Source organism: Echeneis naucrates, chromosome 13 (genome assembly GCF_900963305.1).
Source record: "Echeneis naucrates chromosome 13, fEcheNa1.1, whole genome shotgun sequence".
In the NCBI taxonomy this organism is placed as follows: Eukaryota; Metazoa; Chordata; class Actinopteri; order Carangiformes; family Echeneidae; genus Echeneis; species Echeneis naucrates.
In genome coordinates this window covers 12,506,170-12,529,912 of record NC_042523.1, presented here as the reverse complement: position 1 = coordinate 12,529,912, position 23,743 = coordinate 12,506,170, and the positions used below count along the sequence as shown (strand labels likewise).

The 23,743-nt window shown below is 41.0% G+C and overlaps 2 protein-coding genes across 3 annotated transcripts in view; one reads left to right on the top strand and one right to left on the bottom strand.

The window, feature by feature from the left end:
- Window positions 1-10,201, bottom strand: part of sipa1l3 (signal-induced proliferation-associated 1 like 3) — a 65,228-nt gene extending 55,027 nt beyond the window's left edge. Inside the window, exon 1 of the mRNA XM_029516697.1 lies at window positions 10,056-10,201. The gene's annotated coding sequence lies outside the window, so the exon portion shown is untranslated. The remainder of the gene's footprint in view (window positions 1-10,055) is intronic.
- A 3,645-nt stretch (window positions 10,202-13,846) lies between these two features.
- The window catches only part of map3k10 (mitogen-activated protein kinase kinase kinase 10), a 29,175-nt gene continuing 19,278 nt past the window's right edge, over window positions 13,847-23,743 (top strand). For both annotated transcript variants that reach the window (XM_029518315.1, XM_029518314.1), the window contains exon 1: window positions 13,847-16,790. In XM_029518315.1, the coding sequence (XP_029374175.1) occupies window positions 15,779-16,790 (1,012 nt within the window). In that variant the 5' untranslated portion in view covers window positions 13,847-15,778. The remainder of the gene's footprint in view (window positions 16,791-23,743) is intronic.

Below are 23,743 nucleotides of genomic sequence, written 5' to 3'. Positions count from 1 at the left end.
TCGCCTTTGGGCAACAAAGTGGGTCAAGCGATTTACAACTGGGTGGGTGTGGGGAGTGATAACCGTGAACTTCAGTGCACACACAGACACACAGACACCTGGTATCTGCAGCATATAGACAAAACCTCAAATGTTTTCTGTATTTCTTTTTTCCCCCCAACTTGTTTATGTTGCACATCTTAATTATCATTATCACAACAAGAGATGTGCCCCACCAAGTAACTATCTCTAGAGACAACCACACAACACACTGTGCATTTCCTCTGCAGACTCAAACAATAATCCTTCACTCCCTCTCTGAGGCTCTCACCTCTCTCTATGGGGAATTGTACTACATTCACAAACTTTATCGCCACTCAGTGCCACTATGACACTCAGATTCAGACAAGTATCTAATCAGAGCTGGCAGTAGATGTCATGGGGAAGAGAGAAAGAAAGAGGTAGGACAATCAGGTGGGTGAAAGAGGAGAAGGAGCACATGGGCTGACTTTCTTCTCCTAACAGAACTCCATTTAGCCTCTCCCTCCCGCCTGTCAGGCCATTACTCTCTCTCTCTAAGTTATCAGCTCATCCGTCTCCTCTCCCACGATGATAACAGCCTTTACTGTTGTGTCATGCAACACCCAAATTTCTGTCACTTCCTTCTCCCCTCCACTGCTCTCTGGCCTCCTCCTATGAGACTGTCACTACTCCACACACTGAGCCATAGAACACTCTCAGATGAAGAGAAAACCCACAGAAGTTGGCAAAGAAAACAGATATGGCAGTTTTTTTCTTTATTACCGTCTTAGACTAAAAATAACTATGCCAATACCAAAAATAACTATAAATAACTAATGCTTGTGATGTCTTTGAAATTAAATAAATGATTATATTTACCATAAAATATAAGATAAAGCAGTCTGCTACCACTTAAAACAGTGCCATGCAAAATCTGAAAAGAAATGCAGAGACTGGAACTACTTCAACCTGAAGACTGAACAGTCAAAGAGCTAAATATTACAACGCCATGTGTTTCAAACGGTGGCATCAATGCTGCTAATTACAATACTACTGATTTAACCTGGCAATGAAACAGCACCTTAAGGCATATCAAATCTTATATAAAGTATCAGCTCAGACGTCTTCGCTTGGGCTCATGAAAAATAAAAGCTCTAGAAAATGGGGGTATTGTGTATATTTATGTTAAGTACAGGGTGAACATAAGGTTTTACTGAGAAGGTGGGTGGTTTATACTAACCATATTTTACATGCAGAGCAACATTAAGGTCATGTTGTGACAGACATCCACACTGAGTAGGATAACACAGTCCCTTTATTTATTTCTATAAGGTCAAAGCACTGAAAAAGCAGGGTGCCATATAGCAAAGCTGTCATCTAGTAAAAAAAGATCGAATTCATCTCTGCCATCAAGTACACTGCATCAGTTTTTCCGATATGTCTGAGTGAACTTTAATGGTGGAGGGTTTGAGCCTATTTGTAAAGGTTTGTCTCCAATGAAAGATATAGTGAAAGTCACAGCGCTAATTTGGCAAAGCAGTTGTTTTTTCCTCCACAGTCCATCCAGTCTGCAGTGTTTTAGCATCTAATAACCTTCAAACTTATATATCTATACCCCCTAGGTCATATTTCATCTTTTCAGCATTACCTGAAACAATACACCAACCACACATTTTCCAATTTGAACCCTTACTAAGAGGCAGAGCTTGGTTATCTCATGACAGTCTTTATTAGGACTAATGACTACATAGAATCATTTTGACATATAGCATCATAGTAAAAACTCACACAAACAAAAATATACAGTGATTTGGATCCTTGATTAGACCAAAACCAAAAAGATGTTTACTGAACATTTCTAAGAAATCCCCTTATGTCTCTGTTATAGAGTAGGCCTAACATATCTGCACTGCCCTGCCTCATTGACAAAATAAACACATTAGCATACCAGAGGCTCTTTGTGCAGAGTGGACCAAGTGAACTTGTCTGGAAATAGCCAGCTAAATGGCCTCCATCACAGTATCAAATCTGATTTAGAAACGAGGAGAGAAAAATGCACATTTTGATACAGTACCATAAAAAAATGGGTTTAGGAGGCATCCAAGGAATGACCACATGTTATTCTCAATTAGCATTAAAACAATGGCTCCACAGTCAGCACTTATACGGGTCCCAAGATCTGAACTGTGAAGAGGCAGAGGGAGGGACAGACCATTTGAATGTATGCATGCTTCTATCCACACATACCACAAAAAGAAGGAATTCAAAGAAACACAGGCTTTTGAAATAGTTTTGTGAAACAATATGACATTGGGAGCGAGAGAGAGAAAATTAACTAAAAACATCTTTAAAAATCATCCATTCACACACACTCACAAAAAACACTCACACAACAATGAAAGTGTGTGCTGGTTGTGTGTCAGGGTTTTAAAAAGGATATGCAGGCCATTAAAATGAAAACATTCTGAGAGACAGCGTAAGGAGGAAACATGCAAATCCATCTATATGTTTCCCTATGGTGTTTGGTGTTACACCCTTTTCTCCAACTAGTTTTTCCCAGTGTGGAGTTAGTGACTATGTGGCGACTCTCCAGAAAAGTAGGATGAGCTAATCTTAAACTATGCCAACAAAAAATGGGAAAAGAAAAGATGCGCGTTGGAGAAAAACCAATACATTTTTCTCAGATTAGAAAGAATTTTTTACTCATGTCCTGTGGATTGGTCATTCATCTCTGTGACTGATCCCTGCAATGTAAGGCCATGTCTCCCCCTGACACCAAGGCCTGATTCATCGCAACACTCATCCCCAGCGAACCTGCGTCCTCGTCAGTGCTCACTCACTTCCTGTCCAAAAGCTTGACCTCGAACAGACAACACAGAGGAAACTGATACACATCTACTGTGATGAAGAACTGACTCACTGTGCAGACATAATGGGCTTGATCATAACAACCTTTTATTGGTCGAGTGAGTTGGGATACTGATATAAAGGCTTTTTAAGTTCACATTCATGTTGAAAATTTTTGAGAACTGATGTCAATAACCCTGTTATTGCCTCAGCAGACAATTTTTGCCAACGCTGAAAAGAATTGCTGATTATTGGTCATTGTTTTGACAAGTTTTAAAGTAATCGCCTGAATCACATTCAGAACATCAAAACTACCAAATATACACTGGTTAAATAGGTTTTGTGCTGTTGTTTGGACAAAATAGGGACTATTAAGACATCAAGATATTATACTTGTGACCTTGTTTTTTGGTCATTATACTCACAGCTTGTGACCATAGGTGAGGGTGGAAACATGGATGGACCAGTTAATTGAAAGCTTTGCCTTGTGGCTCAACTCCCTCTTCACCACAACGGATCGGTTCAGCACCCGTCTGTCCATTTCCTGCTTCAATTTTCAATTAAAGCATGAAGAAATGGCACTCTAACCATTTAATCCATCACCCTCGTGATGCTGTGTGATGATTTAGCATGAATGAAAATTAATAAAACTTAGGAGCTGAAATATGGCCTGAAGATATCCAAAACAAAAACCGCTGGTATTACTATTATTTTGGCATATACTGTGATTGGGATATGCAGTGATTTCAGTTGGAATTGCATTCTTGCTTTTTACTGACAACAAATTACATTTTGATTTGGTGTTTTTGTTTGGAAAAAAAACCCAAAACAAAACAAAAATGTAAATTATTATTAGTATTATTCTATGTTGCAACTCTGAAAATATTGGAATAGGGACTGCAAATAAGTTAAAGACTTAAAGACAAGTTTGTGATGGCCAAGCTCATATGTGAGGTGCAAATATTTCACTGACCTCCTTAATGAATTAAAACAGATGGAGAGAGAATCAGTTGCTTCTTAATCCCGTCATGCAGGATTTCCTCTTTCCAGAACATCTCTACTATGACAGAGCTCTTTGTGGAAACACAAAGAAACATATACCAACTGTCAGCACTGTATGTGAGACCTAACTTATGGACAGATATGAAGCAGATGTAACAACACACTCCACCCCTTAAAGAATCCAACAAACTGCAGTTTTACCACAGGAAAAATGAAGGAAGAAGAATAAAGATATTACAGTGAAAGGTGTCAGCTTCCCCTTTCCCCATTCATTAAAACTCATGTTAATAGATGTGTATCCGAATGCTTTGGAAGTTTCTAGAACAAAGCCTGCTCCCAAGAGATCAAATGCACGATTTGAGCTTCTATTATCAACAGTATTTTAGCACAGCCCTGGAACACCATTTAACATAAGTCCCTTCTGAGAGAGGAATATAGGCTAGAGAGAAACATTACAAAAGGGGGGAGAGTAATAGATAAGAACTGTTAATTTTATGGAAATGTGCGTGCTCAGTATTGTTCAGGGACATAGCAGGCCCATAGCCAGCTATCTCTGCAACTCCTGCCCCTCATGGCCTGGGATTCAGTGTGAGATCTTGGAAATAATCCAGACAGATCTGCCTAGTGTACACTCATGTCTGTAAAAATCTTCAAGGTCTCATCTACTTAAGAAAAAAGCAAATACTTGAGTTTAAATTCACCCTTTGATGGGTTTAAGTGGATCCATTTGCTTATCTGTGGAGTGGTCTCCAGTTTGAGCTTCTGGGTGGACAGCCATATACAACCTCTGTAAATCACTCTTTATGTACAGCACCTTCTCAGTGCGTCTAAATACTTTGTAGCACGTGTATATATCTCCTATAAACCTGTCAAATGCTTAGAGTTAAGTCAAATAGTCCTGTTTAAGACTTTATATTTCACCCTCTCCCTCTGCTACCATCGTTGACCAGGGGGAGGATGTAGGCAAACCTGTGGTGAAAAAGACCTCCTCAACATCTGTGTTTATCCTCGAGCTAAAACCAACAGGCTATATTTACCCCAGGCAAACATACCCTGCACAGAGTATAGAGAAAAACGATGCAGCTCGGATGTAGCTGCTGCAATGCCTGAGAGTCCCATTCTGTCCAATATCCAAACTGAGAAGGCCCTGACAAACCTCTGAAAAGAAAACATAGTGCCGCACAACTGGTGGGAATAAAAGCACATTTTTTCTGATTTACATGACCACAATTCTGATTCATCCTCTTTCCCGATAAGAAGACGCAGCTTGGTAAACAACACCTTGAGGGAGTTTGACCTCTGAAGGAGTGAGCAGAAAAAATTAGTGGAGGCAGGCATGATAGATCAACTGCCTACCTTGCAAATGGTTTATAGCTGCTCAGAAGGCCATAAAGTAGAGCTTCATTTACGAAAACACGTGTGCTCTTCTGTGTAAATCTATGACCTCTTGACACTGTCATTCCTGCTGACTTATGGATAAGACCCTCAAGGAGGGCAAATATATCAAAGACAGTGGGGCACCAGGAGGCTGCAGTACAGTTGATGGTCTAATGTCATTGCATTTTAAGCTGCACACCTGCACTCTGCCCAATACACATGATGATGCGCATTTATAGCACTTTCACAGGTAAAGCTTTGTTTAGTCATTTTAAGGGCTACACAACTATCCACAGCTTTATGAGCACACAATAGTGACATAACTGCATTCTATTACATAATTATCAAATAAGATTTAATTTCCAGTTCTCTCTGCATGCACACTGGCTCTCGCCCACGCCATGAGCTACCAGTTCCTGTTTTCCTCTCCTGACTGTCTCGATAGATAAGTCTGATTTTGTCTTAACATTGACAGTATTCATTTATGTAAATATTCTAATTTGTGCAGGGTGGTATTTGCTCTTGTGGCCATCTCCAGGGTGACAGTAGAAGGCAGTTTTTAAATCAAACTGTTATAGATCAAAGTCTTCCAGATAAAATCAACATTTAACTAATTTAGCTATCAAAAAACAAAAAAAAAAAAAAAAACACAAAACATTTTATTAAAGTATCTTATCGTTCTAATCACATTCAACCATTGTAAGGAGGACATAAGGCCAGGTGTAATGATGTGTGGTGACCCATTCAGATGAAACACTCACATGGGTTTAAGCCGTCTTACAGTGTTGATTTATAGGGAGTATAAACCAACAGCATGAAGTAATAATTAACAAAGAGAGAGTAGTCCTACTCTACTCTTCTAATACTTCAATAAGAAATTAAGATCTGTACATTCTGGCAGAAGAGTCATTTAACAGTTGGTGAATTCTACGAACTCAACTCTGGGAGGGTACCATACACACACACACAACATCACTTTGTTACTTGACACAGACCAGATGGCATCTTTAGCCAAGGGCAGCAGTCTCCAACATTTTTTGCACCACAGAATAGTTTCATGTAAAGCAATATTTTCATGGACCAACAAAGAAATAAATAAATATAAAGTGTAAAAATCCAAAATACAACTCATCATAAAGCTGAATGTATGAAGGGCGATCAAAGCATTGATACAGCATAAGTCCCTATGTGCCAAAGCAGTTTGGAAAGCTTCATTGCCTCATTTGTTGGCCTGTCGCCACATATTATGGATAGCGGGCTCAGTGCATGAGAATCACCTGAAGCGATAAATTTGTATTTCAAGTCGGACTCCTGGTATTGTCCTTTAAATGCAGCTTTCTTTTTCTTGGAAGTTGTAGGCTCTTCTTTTTCTGTCTCCTCCCCATTCCAAAGAAAATGGTTTTTTTTTCTCCTAATTTTTACTATAACTTCTGGGCTTAATTTTTGACCTACCATATCATGTGACCGGGACAAGCGTCTGGTCATGTGTCCAGAGGCACAGACAGACGGCCTGTGGCCCAATGGTTGGGCGCCATTGGCCTAAGGTATCATCTTCCTTCTCTGTGTCCTGTCACACCAAATGATGTGCCTGCATGTGTGTGATTGTTCACACAGTTGTTCATTTATATTAAGCTTTATTTAACTGAAACGCCTCCAAGGATTAAACAGAAACCTGGCAAGAGACTGTTCTTAAATTACAGTAGGACGACTGCCAAAATGTCGTGGTTGGGGGAGGAGAAATCCGACCAGACTGATGCCAAAAAAACATCTTCCCTAAAAAATCATAAGCGATACTGTTGGAAAAACCCAACAGATGACCATGACTACATGCTGGTGTGTAATTCTCTTAAAATCTTTTTCAAGAACAAAAAGGTGCATAGAAAAATCACCAGCTAATTAGGTGATGAGCCACCTCCACAAAGATAATACATGGTGATTGAAGGAAATGTTTACATGTGAATTAATTCAGGTGGCGCGTATTCATCTCTCTTTGAAGACAGGATCCTTTGTTCCTGTGGCTGTCTACACTAAAACTACAAAACAAGTAGCAGAAAAGTGAGATGCTCCTCAAGATACCAGACTGTAAGCAATCATTATCTGGTACTCGGTGGAACCAACAACAACGTGATGCAAGTCCTACGTTATGAAATTTGTATAGATATAAAGATATGACAACATTGTACATACACCATCACCTTGACAACAATTTCCAAAATTGTGTACCATTGACAGTAAAACATAGTGTAGACAAAAGTAAGGTATGAACCATATAAACCCAAGTACTATTCTCATATTACAGTATTACCGAAAACACAATATGGCCAAGTGCAGTATCCAAATCAAATTAAACCCGAATGACAGGGGAAACCTCAATAACAAACAGAATAAAACAGAACAAACTGAATATGACTGCCAAAATAACCACACAATACTCAAGTTAAACACATTAAATTACATTCATTTTCCATCATCACAACTATTACAGTTTGAGATTCTTGTAGCATGACAACAGCACTGCTACATAACTGCAGGTTTTCTTTGTCGCTCAGACGTTGCATGTGTTTAGAAAGAATCCAAAAATTGCTTGAAGGGATGAACTGGTGCATTGAAAGCCGTACAATAAACAACATACTGATTGTTTTGCAGTAATTATTTATGGAATGTATGTTTTGGCAAAGATGAAGAATACAGGAGAGGAGCATATAAAGTAAGTGAGTTTATGAAATACAACTGTTTTGCTTTTCATGCAAATTATCCAAACTGCCATGTAAGTGTTGAACTTTGTTTAAGACACTGATACTCTGCAGCCCAGCCTGTGTACAATATGGAGAATCACGTCATTATGTCTTAGCATAAATTTCACCATTCAGAACTGTACAGACACAAATTGATTCTGATTTTCTCTCAAACTGAAAATGAAGTGCTGGACTTCCCCACTGTAAAGCAATCAGTGGGAAATACTATGCAGAGTGCTATTAGAGGGTTGGACAGATTACTGAATGAGCCAATGGGAACATGCCAGGGGCCCAAATAGTCAGTGTCCCTGGATTAGAGCTCAGGGAACAAGTAGGGAAGTCAGTGAAGTTACAACAGAGCTACTCAAAACAGCGACAATTGGTTTCAAAATATGACTGCCAAAATAACCACAAAGAAACACATAATGACCAGAGACACACTAAACTGCCACAAACAAGAAAGAAAACAACTAAGGTGAGAACAAAGAACAAGATGCAGTCAAGAAGTCAAACAACCACAAGGTATTCTGCACCACTATAGAAAAAAAAATAACAAGAAGCACATACATAACATATTCCAGCTATCTTGGCATCTTCTCCACCTGCACCCAGATGAACCATGGTGGATACCGAAGGGATACCAAACAGAGGCCCATCTGAAACTCTTATGTTGACCATAGCACTTTTTAGTTGTCACAATAAATGTGACATAATGTAACATAAACGCTACAGGATATAGCGAGTGGTGATCACTTGGCTGTTTAGAAAAAAGCATCTCGTACAACGACGGCGCAGTAGTGGCAATTCTCTCTGACCAGTAGACTGCAGTGTAGCGGGATATATCCACAGTTTTTGCGCTATGGGAAACAAAAAAAAATATTGCTATCAGAATTAAGTTGAGCTAATCCCATGCAGGCTATTGCTCTTGTGCAGAAGTACAGCGGGGCTTTAACACGTCTGTGCCCAGGTGCTCATTGTCTCATACGTCCATAGTTATGGACATGTAACCAGTGGAATAATCAATTTAATTCACTTTATCGTTCTCAGATTTTTCCTCGGTATAATATTCTATTAGTTCCAGATGGGAGACAACCAGAGTAAATGATCCCTAGAATATGTGCAGCGATGCATTGGTCCGGTGCTCATGCACGACAGATCCATCATCCTGTTCCTCGACGTGTCATTTCCTGAGAGCTGGGGAATACAGCAGCAACACGGGGGATTTCTATGAAAGAGAGACGACACACCGAGGCATCATCACCTCTCCATTCAGCAGGCAGACACTCACATACATTGACACACACACACACACACACACACACACACACAAAGTATACCCACTATGCGCTTGCAAATCCTGCGCACTGCAAACGCGTTATTTGACAGCTCAACTGAGTCTACATGACCAAACACGCAGGAGCACAATCAAACCTCCTTTTCACCACCACAATTAAAACATGTTGCACAGCCTACAACGGCGAACCGGTGCTATTTACAATCACCGCAAAGCTCGTAGCAAAAAATAAATAAACAAAACGTGTAACACATCTCCCATGCAGTTCATTCTAAAACAAATGTTCAGAAAAGGCAACTTCCGATTGCAGCACAACTACTCCAAATTCAAATCTCGTCCAGGCTAACTGGCTGGCTAGCTGTGCTCCCAAACAAAGCTCCCATTGTCTGGAACTTGTAGTTTTAGCGTTTTCTCTTGGCCCTCACAACTGTGATTAACTCAGGTACGAAAAAACTACAAATCCGAAGTCTGCGGAGAACGACACGCATGCGCATCTGCACCCCGAACGAGGAGAAAGGTTGTAGAATATTTTGTGGCTAATAAATTTTTGCGGTTGTAACTCTGCCTTTCTGAATGACTGGAGGTCGAGGTGAACACCAAGCCGCTGTGAGCGGCTCCGGGGCCGGCTGGGGCTCCCGGCTGAGCCGTAGTAAAGCGGCTGCTCTCCCCATTCAGTGAAGTTGGTCGTCTTGGTGTTTGCTCGCTAACGTTTAGTTCACTCGTCACTTTTCAGCGCTTTTGAATCGCCCGCACTTCAAACCAAAGCTGTCCGCGGAAAGGTGAAAGCACACACAGCTTACCTAAAGGCGCTCCGCTGCTTCCTGCCGGCTCTTACTCCGTTAAAATATTTCTCCAGACATTTGTGGGAACCCTCGCTGACCGACGGCCGACTGCCTGTTCGCCGAGCGAGCAACAATATTCAACCGAACACGGCGGAGCTGCGCCCGTTCTCACTGCGCGTGCGCGACTCCCCATTGGTGCAACCTGCAAATAGTAAGGCACAGGGGGCAGCACAGGCCCAGCGCTCTGAGCACACTCCACACTGGATTACACACTTACATAAACAATCAATACAATTCTAATAAAATCCTACAAACAATACCCCTTTATAGCGATTATCGTGTCCACTTGAGCCTCTGTAAAGCGGTTTTGATTCAAATGTATGGTCATTTTGAAGGATGCTGTTTCCTTGTTCGCGTTGAGCTGTTTTTCGTCATACAAAAATTGTGTAACCTACCCTCATACACACAATTGTTTAGACTACCCTCACTGGTAATAATAAAAGCGCAACCTATCAACTTTGCAGAAGCATTCAACAGACTCTGTTACACATCCTGCAGATTACATCAAGAGATGTAAAATCAGACATGAGGAAAAAGAGTGTTAGAAACTAACTTCAGAGTAAATACTATGTATATTTACTCTATTAAGTTTAGTTAGCTTTGCATTACCTGAATTTCCACTTTCTGTGTATTAATACTCCAAATGATGTATTGATAATTGCAATTGTAACTCACTCCCAGGATAATTAAAATCTTTGAAGAATTTTTTTCATGAATAATCCAAAGTAAAGAGTTATCAAAAAAAGATAATCTTTTCTTTTTTGTTTGTTTCGTCAGGAGGTATGCTGGAATCTATTTCCCTCCAATATGTAATACAATGTAAGTACAAAGAATAAGAAAATGAAAATTATCAGGTAAGGCACAAATGCAAATTTGTACAGTACTTGACTATATGTAATAGTAGAGGGAACTGTATTTTAATGAATGTAATATAAAAGAAACACTAAACGTGATATAAATATAAACATATTTGAAATAGCAACACAGAAACATATTGTGTATTCATCATAGAGGATAATGGAATTAGGATTTTATGGATTCTTACAAATTAGTCAATAGCACAACCTTGTGGTTATGAAGCACAAACTGTGATGCCAGCTGGTATTTCACAAAATACCTAAAAAAAAAAAAACAAACTGGTCATTTAAAAACTGTTATGTAATAAATTCAAAAGTTGTATCAATAATAATAACGAGTCAGTCACACACACAGGCTATATATTCAGATATTAAGTTTCTCAGTTGTGTTGGCATTTATATCACAGTTTTACTGAGCAATACCGTATTACTTCCATAAACATGTATGGTTTAACTGTTTGAGATGAATAAAAATTATGAATACAATTATCTGTTTATTATGCAGATCTCTGTCAAAACGACATAAGGTAACAAGTCCACTGCATTTTGTGAACAGATCTTGCTGCCTGTTGTGTGCTTATTCTTGAATAGTGAACTGTTTGGTGTTGCTTATGCATGTTTATTAGCCTCCACCCTTTCAGAGACTGGTTCCTAAACCGAGCTGAAGTGCTGGTTGACGAACATAAGGGCAAAATGCTGGGCTCCATTTAATACATCAGACAAAAACCTATAAACTGCAGCAGTACATGAAGTTAAAATCCAAGTAAAGAGCATCACCCGCTGTGTGAAAAACTGAAGTTACTAATTATTAATACATACCCACTCCTCATTCATAAAAATATAGTTCTTTCATTTTAAAGTAACTTACACAAAATATAAGTCTTAAGTATCCTGGGTTGTCCTGTGCCTGAGGAGAATTCAATGTGTATTTAAAAATTGGGCTACTCCTACATAAAATTGGGAATAAAATGAGGGGCACTTTTTATTTGATTGAATTATTGATTAAATGTCATAAGTGGCAAATTAAAATATGAAATGCAGGGATTGTGTTATTCTGTTTAATTGGAACTCCCCTCATCAAGAGCTATTGCCTTTACAATAACTTGGGACAAATCCTCTCTGTGTAGAAAATGCCATGCCTCATGCTAATGCCTTGCAACTCAGTGTCTTTACCGCAGATAATTAATCATCTTTCATGAACAAAATACCAAGTCCACTTCCTCTTACTACTCCTTTGCTCTGTCTGCGTATATTATTATAGGCAGAGATTATTTTGATTTCTGAATGTCATTTCTTGCTGAAAGCATAAATGAATAGAAGAGGATGAAAAATAGATGTAAAGTTGTTAAAAATGTGATCTTAATAGGCAAAATTTCAGCAAACCATTAATTAAGACATTGAGTTTCACTCTTAGACACCAGGGGTCAGTACAATTCAAAAATTCATTAGTGTGTCACTATGGCTCTAAATAACCATATGATTGTATTGAATGCAATCTCATTCTTGCACAGTATTATTCTTTAGATAAAATAACAGTAGTTCCCTGTGTTTTTCTTCTTTTAATTCAAAACTTAACAATACAACTTCTGATTTCCATTGTAACTGTGTTGTATAATTTGCACCACCCCTTTGAATGCAACTGAAAAACAAGAAGATCCAAGGACAAACAGCTTACCAACAAAACTAACAACACAAAGATTTCTTTGTGTTTTTAGTTGTTAGTGTTGTTGTAACAAAACAATATTTAAAAAATAAAATGTCCTCAAATGGTTTTGATTGTGCCTGATCGACACAACACGCTTGGCCTATATCAAAGATTGCATCATTATACAAAAACTAAAACAACATTTTTCAGTCTGTGCTCAGGTTGCATGAAACCCTCAACTGTGTCATGTAATGTAATTTTGATCTCCTTTTATGGCAGTTTGTTCATTTAACATAAAATACTATTTGCTCTTCTTTTTAAAAAGGACTGTTCAGGTTGTTGACTTCTCCCTGGCTTTTAGTCACTGACGAGGAAAACTTAAGCTAAATGTGTCAGTGAGAATATAAAGTATATATGGACAAAAAAAAATCACTTTACACAAATATACATTTGTCCAAACACATTTTGTAGTGAAGTGCCAAACTCTTCATACTGTTTTGTATGAATCAATGGTGGAAGAAACACTCCTGAATATACAGTACAGGCCAAAGGTTTGGACACACCTTCTCATTCGAATGAATAGGAAAGTGTGTCCAAACTTTTGGCCTGTACTGTATCTTTAGTGAAGGCAGTAGCTTTCTACACCAAAGTAAAAATCATCCTGATGAGGAAAAAAATGTGATTTGGTTTGACACAGTGAGTGAGTGAACTGTGTCTTTGCTACAAATAAATACCCTGCTTTAAACGTTTTTGCTTAAAAAATACACAAGTATGAAAGTATTAGTGTACAAAATTTCATAGCAGTATAGATTAAATAATGGAATTAATGATGTGATAATGTGTACATTACTTTAATGTTGCTCCATTCTTGCATACAACATTGTAGTATATACATTTCCCTCTCTGGATAATTTAAGTCTAATCTAAATTGCACATATTAGCAAAGTTTTTTGAAAAATGTAGCAGAGCAGGTGTAATAAGTAAAATCTAGGTAGCAGCACTTAGATGAAGTAGCCTGAAAGGAACTGACCTCAAATAACTGTATTTGGTGACCTTTAACGAGCCTTTTCCTTAATGTTGTTAATTATTTAGCTGCCAGAGCGATGTAGGTCAGCAGGAGAGCCATTGTAGACTACAATACCCACAGTGCATCAGCAGAGCCTCTCATTCCAACAGGCTGTGGCGTCCTTGTCTCCGCCCTGCTTTCTCAGCTGATGCCCAGATCTGCGCACATGTGTCAGGTCTAAGTGCGTGAAGCTCCTGCGTGCCACAGCCATCCGCCTGCCTTGTACGTTTGCGAAACAAGTGGACGTATGGAAACAGCACTCCGGTGTATTTGGATGCAAAATCAGCCCACAGACTGACAGCTCCGTACTCAAAATGTCACGCCTTTGAGGATGAAAAGCCTGGCTGAGTACGACGGACCTCCGCACCGCCGGCTGAGCAGCGAATACTCGGACTCCCGGGAACCTTTCAGTGTGTCGCCAAATTGGGTTACTACAACCACCCGCCCATGATGATGTCGGTCGATAATGCTACATGCTGCTCAGTGTCCCGGTTAGGATACTGGAATCGTTAAATGTTTACGTAGGTTATTAAAATAAAACTGGCTGGGCTCTTTGTGCCGAGAGACACAGGCTGGGATTAGATAGCCAAAGCATTATTTGCGCATAAGAATAAACACTATTATTGTTTATTATTATTATTATTGTTGTTGTTAAGATAACTGTCGATCTGTTGTTAAAAGCAACATGGAGCCGGAGTGGATCTCTTCATTGCATTATTTTCCCTCGTCCACTCGGGTCAGTGGATGCCTACTGAAATGCAGCAATCCCTCCATGCAAACCTCCGTTGACAACGTTTTCCATTTTATTGCCACCGTGTGATTGTCGCCGTCTTCCCTGAGGAAGTCGTGGACATTTAAAAAAAAAACTCTCACCTTCGAGACGAGGCAATTGATCGATGGTCTGAACGCACCGCGCCTGCCCAGGAAGCAGCAGGATAATGCAAAATGCTGGCATCCCTTTACTGACACCGGAGCGCAAGAGTTTCTGTTCCAGCCGAGGACCCGTCTCCATCACAAATGTAGCCCAGCGGAGGCGACTTAACCAGGCCGCTGCACAGACACAGAGGCGGGTTTGTTGTGTTCGGACTGGGCTGGATGCTGAACATGGTGCCACTTTGCGGCTCTGTATTGAATACCTGCCGCCCGTTTCTCTAATTCCTCAGCTGTCTTAAAATGGACGGGGCGTTTTTGGTGAAGGCTATTCAGATACGCTGAACCGGTTTGTGAGTGGCCATGCATGTAGGGTTTAGTCTGGACTGGCTGGTGGGGATGTAGGGGCGAATACCTGCGGATATTTCCGAAGCCATCAGGAAAAGAAAACAGTCCATGTTCATGGAGATGGCTGGCGGGGGAGGTGCGCCTACACTGGGCTGGATGAGAAATAGTGAGGACCGCTGCTCAGAGGATTTCACCCGGCTCAAACACAGACTGCGGTTTTTATTGGCCCCTTAAATGGTCTGTGGCCAATACTAAAATTTAACTGACAATCAGTTGTGGTTTTATTAACAGCTGCGAGTGTCACCGTAGGTCTGTACTGAAGACACTATCATCAATGGGATGACACAGAGGAGGTCATGTATTTATTAGCTCAGGAGATTCAAAACTGTAATGGCCTCATAGGCCCATGTTTAGCTTTTGCTTAATTTTGCATACAACAATGAAGGAAATTCACAGTAAGCATGTGACCTTTTTATTAACTGTAGGCAACAATTGAGACCTCGATCAGGAATCTGACCGACTGAAGCAATTTTTCAATAGGATTTCATCAGACCTGCTCCTTCATGTCTCATCTGCCAGTTTGTGGCAGCTTGTTAAAAGACAATTGTGGAAACAATCTATTAGATTTCAAGGGTTTGTACCCATGGATTTTCTCTGATCTGAGAGTCATTGTTTGACCTGATGTACATTGTCCCTGAATGAACTTGCCTTTGGGAATACATGTTACTTACACACTGCGTAGCAACAGCACAGCAGCAACTGGTGATAGGATTTGGCACACTTTCAGCAGTGAGATGTGGTGATGGGGGAGAGCAGTTGCAGCTCTCTGATCCTCTGATCCCCTCTCTCCCCTGCTGGTGGTCGAGGACACCTCATCTCGGTCAATGGGCCCTGTATGGATTTTGTGCCTGAGTTGACAGAGGGCAGACTGACAGCGTCACACAGCAGTCAGACTGCCATGAACCCATACGGCAGAACGAGCAGCACAGCAGCCCCCCTGTCTTGCACCAGCTGTGGGGGCTGCTGCTCCCCACCTCCCCCCTGTCTTATCCCTCCTGGGCCTTCTTTCTCTACTGCCTCCTCCTCCTCCTCTTCCTCTGTGCCCCCAAATATGACCCCTCCACCACCGATGTTTCCCGCTCCAGTTGTGCAGGTGGAGAACGGTAGCAGCTGGAACTCCTCAACCATCTCCTCCTGCGGCTCTCCAGACTCTCACCCTGGTCACCGCCGTGGGGCCACCAACCCCAACCCCTACTGGACAGCGGTGTTTGACTATGAGGCCACCGCAGATGAGGAATTAACCCTGCGGCGTGGGGACCTTCTGGAGGTTCTCTCAAAAGACTCCAAAGTGTCTGGGGATGAGGGTTGGTGGACCGGCAAGATTCAGGACAAAGTTGGTATCTTTCCAAGCAACTATGTCACAAGAGGGGATGCTGCCAGCTACCAGCAGTTGACCGCTGGAGGGCTGGTGGCAGGTGGAGTGGGTGAATGCCCCTTAGAGATAGACTTTTCAGAACTGCTCCTGGAAGAGGTGATAGGAGCTGGAGGTTTTGGGAAAGTGTACAAAGGAGGGTGGCGGGGTGAGGAAGTAGCAGTAAAGGCTGCCAGGCAAGACCCAGATGAAGATATCAGCGCCACAGCAGATAGTGTGCGACAGGAGGCCAGGCTCTTCTGGATGCTCACACACCCCAACATAATTGCACTTCGTGGGGTCTGCCTGCGGGAACCCAACTTGTGCCTGGTAATGGAATACGCCAGAGGAGGGGCACTGAACCGGGCCCTGGCCGGAAAGAAGGTTCCCCCAAGGGTTCTGGTTAACTGGGCTGTCCAGATTGCCACTGGGATGGACTACCTGCACAACCAGGCATTTGTACCTATCATCCACAGGGACCTTAAGTCCAGCAATAGTAAGTAACTACAAACAAGTTTTTATTTATATTTACAGCAAATATATAAAGTACACAATTATATGTGATTATTTTTAATTTTAGCTTTTTGAAAGTTGAAACACCTGCTGTAAGGTCAAGGAGCAGACAGATGGTTTCAATAAACCTAAACAAATGTTCTTAAATTTGGAGAAAACACAACAGACACTGAACATGAAAGCCATTTGGCGTTTTGGTCTGAGCTGGGTTGTCCATGTAGCGAAAAATGTATGGTCATCTTTCGGTAATTGTCAACGGATGCAGTATTCTGCCTCTATCACATCATCAAAATGGCCACAGCATCTGTGTTGGACATCCAAGTCCTCTCAGGTAATGCTGAAGGAGCCAGCATGTGATTATGAAGTCAACATCATGTACATCATAGTTTCTAAGGATGAACTTTGAAATGAATGCAACTGACATTTTTCTCATCTTTTGCAACTTGAGCTAAATAGATGGGGTCAAACCCAAGGTACATATGTGAGTGATGCATAGCTTTCATTTTTTCATTTTTCCCACATACAGTCATAATACTGCCTGCTTAGGGAAAGAATCTCTGTTGATTACCCAAAAATCAAACAAATTAATGGAAAAACCAAATATAAATGAATAATATATAGTATTTAAGAGCAGAACAGAGAGCATAGATAAGAATAATAGCTTATACTACTCACAAAAGTATTGATAAATAACTGCAGGCACTGCAGTAAATTTCTGTATTGATTCAGCGCCCCACTCGTGATAGGGACAGGTTTGTGGAGTAAATACTAGATTTGTATATTTGTAGCTACAACTTAATATTAATTTCTAAATGGACATATATGAGAAATCCAATGGGACAAATGAGTGGGCGGTTATAAATGTACCAACATTTTATGGCAGAGCAGAATAATGATAATCAAGTGTGATTGTGTTCTAATGCACAATGCAAGGTTTTAGCAGGACTGAAAGTAGGTGAGAAATAAAAATTGAACGCAGCAGAGAAACCTAAGTTCCAGGGAACTGGTCTCCCTCTGCCATCTTTCCCCTGTCATCTCTCTCTGCGCCTCCTCCTGTCTTTCCTCCTCTTTCCTCCCTTCTTTAAGCAGAGCAGTTCTGCTCTGCAACTCACTGTGCTATTTTTGGTACTTTGTGCTACTTGCTGTTTAAAGACGCAGTTGCAGTTGTTGGTGCATCAAAGACATATTACACAGCAAGCATCTTCAGTGCAAGTGTGTGTGCGCGTGTGCAGGTTTGACTGTGTATGGATCACAAGTGACATGAGTAATGGTAAGGGCAGTGCACAAGTATGGGCGGTGGATGCAGGATGCTGACTAAAGGTCTTTAAACGAGGGAGACAGAAAAGGGGAGTGTAGCTCAAAAACATGTGGGGCTGAGACGTTGAAACACCTCATCCTCAGTCTTACTCTTGAGTCTCCCACTTCTCTCCCATATCTGACTCTCAAAGATGGTCACCCCTGCACCCATGTTTTGACTCTTCCTCCTCGCCATGCAGCTCTAACAGTTATGTTGAAGGATTAGATGCGTATTGGACAGCAAAGCCTTGGCAACAACAACATAACGCTGCCTTTCCGTGGTGACATGGGCTCTGCTTCAGTGTCACTGAGTCACATGCCTGCTAGTCTCTGAGCAAAATGTCAGACCCCAAATTTAGAGTATTGTTTGTGTGAAAATAGCTACTAAGGAAATGCAGGAATGTCTCAGGAAGGGCATGGACCCTATTTTCCATCTGAATGATCACTTTTGCTGAACATGCATGGATGCTAATCGTTAAGTATGTGATTATATGACTCACACTCACAGTGAGGGAGCTGTTTGCATTGGCCTGGCAATATCCAGGAGGGGAAATAGTTGGAAGAAAGTGAGACAGAGACAGAGAGATGATGAGTCAAAAGATTGGGAGAATGGCATGGAGGGATAGATCAGGTTGTGGAGAAAAAATAAGCTTGGGGAGCAGTGAGAGCATCGATATATGAAGCGGGAGAAGACACTGATGGGAAAGAACACGAGAAGGAGAGTGTGGGTGATAAACAGCGGTTCATCTCAGTTTAGGGTTACACCTCAGCTCATTGTCCAGGTGCACTGGTCTCAGGTGTCCTCTTCAAACTGCCGACCATCACTGAGGTTACGGCACAGCTCAGGCCCCCAAGCTTCTCCTCTGTCTTCTCTGCTCAGTAAATAATCTTCAAAATCTGACACTGCATCTGAGTGAGTGTTTGTTTGAAGCTTTGTGAACTTTTCTTACAACACAAGAGTTTTATTTTTGGCGTATTTGGATGCTTAGTTCTAAAATTATCCCACTCCCAGTTGACATTTTTCAAGGTGTATCTATGATCATGTGTATGATTCTGTGTTTGAACCCGCTGAGTGTTGCTGTCAGAGTCACAGTCGTGAGGGAGTTTGTGTAATGGAGATAATCTGATTACCATGTCCTCCTTAGAGTGATGTCACAGCATGTTTGTGGGTTGGCAGGTCATTGCCCCCATGGTCATGCCTTATCAGTCCCTCTGATCCTGGATCAGCCTCTTGTTTCTAGAAGCGTAGGGCAGCAGTCCTCTGCAAGGGCTCCATTGATATGTGGCATCAAAGCTTGTCAAAACGATGGCAAGACTGAAAATGCTTATGATCACGACAAGACAGCTACAGTGCAATAATATAATGAATAAAAGGCAATCTGCATCTGCAATTTCCATAATTGAATCTTTAATGATTATTTTCTTGATGAATCAATGAATTCTATTGTCTTTACAATGGTGGATACTCTCCGATTTGAAAGTGATTGTTTTGCTTGACTAACAGTCCAAAACCCCAAAGTTTAGTCGAAGGAAAATACTTAAATTTGAGGATTTGAGAACTTGGATGAGTAATTCCGTAGAAATGGTTGTGCACTTAATCAAATGATCCAAGTTGACCTTGAGTCGTTATTATTTGGTCAGCATATGTGTTTATTTTTTTCTGCCAGGAACTAAAGCTATGATTCCTTTGTAAGTGAATTAGAGTCACTGACACAATGGAGCTGCAAAATCGCAGTGAGTTGATCACATGCAACAGCCCAACACTGGTTGGCTCATGTGTGTAACTCTGGCCTGCACAGTGGGCATTTAAATAGATGCAGTGCTATCAATATAATTTGTCTTGCCCCTTAAGCATGACTTAGATAAATGTCTCCATCTTAATTTAACTGTTTAAAACAAATAAATGAATATGTAAGTCATAGTTTTATGATCCTCTGTGATGGTTTCTGTGGCGTTTGACAGGAATGCAAAAGTTAGTACGCACAGACAATAAAGACTGAGTGAGAGTGACATTATCTGCTGTAGTAGTGGGAGGTCTGGTATTGAAGACGGCTTGTCAAGTATGTTATTTGTGTTTAATTTACAAAGAAAGAAATGACAAAATGATTCATTCAAACTGCAATTCCTTTGGCATTCTTTTTTTCGTCCTGTCAGTGTGTGAAACTAGTGACCAAGTCATCAACCACAGCATGACAAACAATTGCTGTAATAGCTACTTAACAGATTAGCAAAGTGAGATATGGCATACAGTCTCTGTCATTGAAAAGCTTGTCTGTGTGTGTGGGACTATAAGAGCGAGTCTGTTGAGGAAAGGATTAGAGTGGAGGCCAATGCCGGTAATCCCTCTGAGAGATAGTGGTGTGGTGAGTGGTGGAGGCCGAGACTGTGACTAACTGGATGACTGCGAACTAGCAACTGAAGGAATTGGGTAAAAATAGAGGGTAAGGGACTGCTGGTAGGGATGGGAGCCGGTTGCACCAGTTTTTCTCAGTTCAGGCTTAGCTCAGTCGTAGTGTAAATGTACTAAGTGGAGTTTTCTGCTGCCCTTTAGTTCAACTAGTTGTTACAACATAGAAAGTCACACAAAAGTAATTTTCCACCAAGTCATACTAAGTTATTTGAAGGGCTACATCTGTGTGACCAGAGAAAAACTATTTACTGTAGTGACGTTGTAACATGCAGTGTTACTGTCAGATGCTAACAGCTTTTAGCAGCCTTACTGGGAGGTAGCGCAGGAAGTACAAAGGCCCAATGACAGTGGTAAATATGAGGTGTTTGGGAATAATGTCCCCATTCTATAAAAAAAAAAAACATACAATTTAAATTACAACAAATTCACTGAACCATTACAAAGCTTAATGACTCAATTGATAAAGCGAACATTAGCGTTTTCAGTTGGTAAAACAGGAGACATTTTAAATTGCATTACACAAAAATAACTTAATATAGCTCAATCTACAAAACACAAAGGAGGGGACTGATTTTGTTGTTTTTTTTTTTAAATCCAGGGCAAAACAATTCAGTCAAGTATTTACTGTACCAACTGAAGGTAACAGGCTCATGGACACATTTTTTGACCAACTGTCAGTCAGTGTCTTGTCTGGATTTTGGACAGCAGCAGGGTCAACCTTGGCCATTTTATTGAACAAGGTAAGTTTTCAGAGATGTGTAGAGAGTAGGGGTTTATATTTTTGAGATCCAACTGCATCGGTTTGCGCTAGGCAAATTGGCATTCCCGACGACATATAGCGATTAAAATCGTTTGAAATGGTAAATAATCAATTTTCATCAGTATTTGGTGGTCAGCACTGCCGCGTGCGCAGCTTGATTCCTGGTGTGGGCACCTGAACATGTCTAGGTTAATTGATATAAATGTAGGTGGTAGCTTGGGCAGCATGGTGGTACAGTGGTTAGCACTCAATATGGAGTGCTGGGTTTGATTCCCTGTGTGGGCAGATGGTCAAGAGTGACTGGGCTACATCAAGGAGAAGCAGATAGCAGGAGGAAAAAGGGACCGAATTTCATATCCCGGTTCATTAAATGTAAAAATATATATAATTATTTCACTATTTAATTAATTATTTCATTGTCCTGTTGCAGCACTTCATGAATTTATTTTATCTTTCAAACTCATCCATTGACGTTTGACCCCCCCCCCCCCCCCAACAAATGGTTTGGCCGCCGATCCTTTGCTACTGTTACTGTTGCTATGCTAGGCTGTTTTCTGTTGTCTGAAGTTCGGTAGGAAAATGTCCAGCCAGCATCAGTCCGGTGATCAGAAAGGAAAACAAAAGAGAATAAGAAAATAAAGGGTGAAGAAATGTAGAGCAACGTTAGAAACAGCGCAGTTAGCTTGTAACGTAAGCTAACTGGCCAGCTCTAATGTTAACATCCATTAACCTAGCTTGAATTAAAGCCCGACACAAAACGAAGAGACAGAGAGGAGAGGGCTCCAGCTGCAGACAGAGAGGCAAATTTAGAACAAGTACTCCACCGCTCCAGACATGACAGCACGCATAAGCACCGGGACATTACTTGTTGTTAATGTTTTTTGTTTTTTTTTTGGTGCAGAAAGACAGACCTGTATTCAGCTGTGAGTGATGAGTTGGATCGTGTTTTAAGTGATGTCCGCAGAAGACATCCAAACTCTGGCTACAAGCTAATGCGTGGTCATCTGAAAGAGTGCACGTGTTCCAAGTAATGATACGGCCACGATGTGTAATGTTGAATGAGCCGATCCTTATGGAGAAATAATCCAGGTAGGATGAGGAATATCATTCGTGGCCATATTCTTACCTGGAACACGCACAGAGGTGTGTAAAGTACAATATTTGTCCTTCAAATGTAGTGAAGTGAAAGTAAAAGTATCCCCCAAAAATAATACTCAAGTAAAGTACAGATACTCAAAAAGTGTACTGAAGTAAGTTTACTTTGCTACTGTCTACCCTTGCTGATTGGCTGGTGATGCTAGTTTGGTTGAGAGGAAAAGATGCGTTACTCTCATTTTATTGACAGGCGAACTCAATTGATTGCTCGAACCAGAAAATACCTCGCATCAACAGGTTTGTTTTTTAAATGTTGATCTTTTTTTAATCAGAGTCCAGCGACACTTGAGGTCCGGCATGGTGCCGGAGTACTTTAAGCCGTGTACAACAGGGATCTCTGAAACTTCACCTGCCCTGTCCAGTATCCAGGTATTTATTTCAGAGCCACACTGGTTAAATTTTTGGCTAAAAAGTCACTGAATCAATTTCAAGTGGATTGAATATCGAATTGTTCTAAATGAACCAAGATCATCTTTGAATCGAATTGGCAACCATGAATCGTGATTCGAATCGAATCGTTGTTAAAGTGAATCGTTACACCCCTAGTACAGAGTATGTAGGCCTGTTGGTGTATGGAGGTCAAACAACAGGACATGCTGGCGCTTGGGCATAAAACTCACACTCCTACTATCGCACACACACACACACACACACACACACACACACACACTCTCACAGAAATACTGCAACAGTGCAACAATGACCCCATTCTCATACAGCAGCCCAAGACAGAGCGAGAGCATAGCTCACAATGGCAGGAGTCACTGCAGGGGGGATGGGGGGCAAAGGATGGGAGATAGAAGCAGGGAGGGCTACTGTAGACCATGAATGACAGAGCAGAGAAATGGATGGAAGAAAGGCAGGATGGGTAAAGGAGTGACTGTAGAAAAACCCTTGGAGGCTCAGTTGGGAAAGGGAATAGAGAGATGGATGGGGGAGGAAGGGAGGCATAGAAGCAGGAATCAGGAGAAGTATAAGGACAGCTAATGAGGAGGTCAACCCATCCTTCTTTCTCAACTGGCTACAGATTAAAGCGAACATCCATGGTGGACTGTATACTGCAGTGTTTTACTGTCTGTCTGTACTGAAAGCCGTATTATACGAATACAATCAAATTATATAACAATTGTAACCACTTGAAGAGCAGAATATGCAGACTTTGTGAAAGGGTATGATATAGCCAAGATACAGAAATAATCATAGTTACAACCTGATTTTAAATGATGTAGAGCAGTGTGTTCCAAAATTGTCTTGTACGATACATCAAGAAAACTTTGTTTTTGTGTTTGTTATTGCATTTTTTTTGTTACGTTTC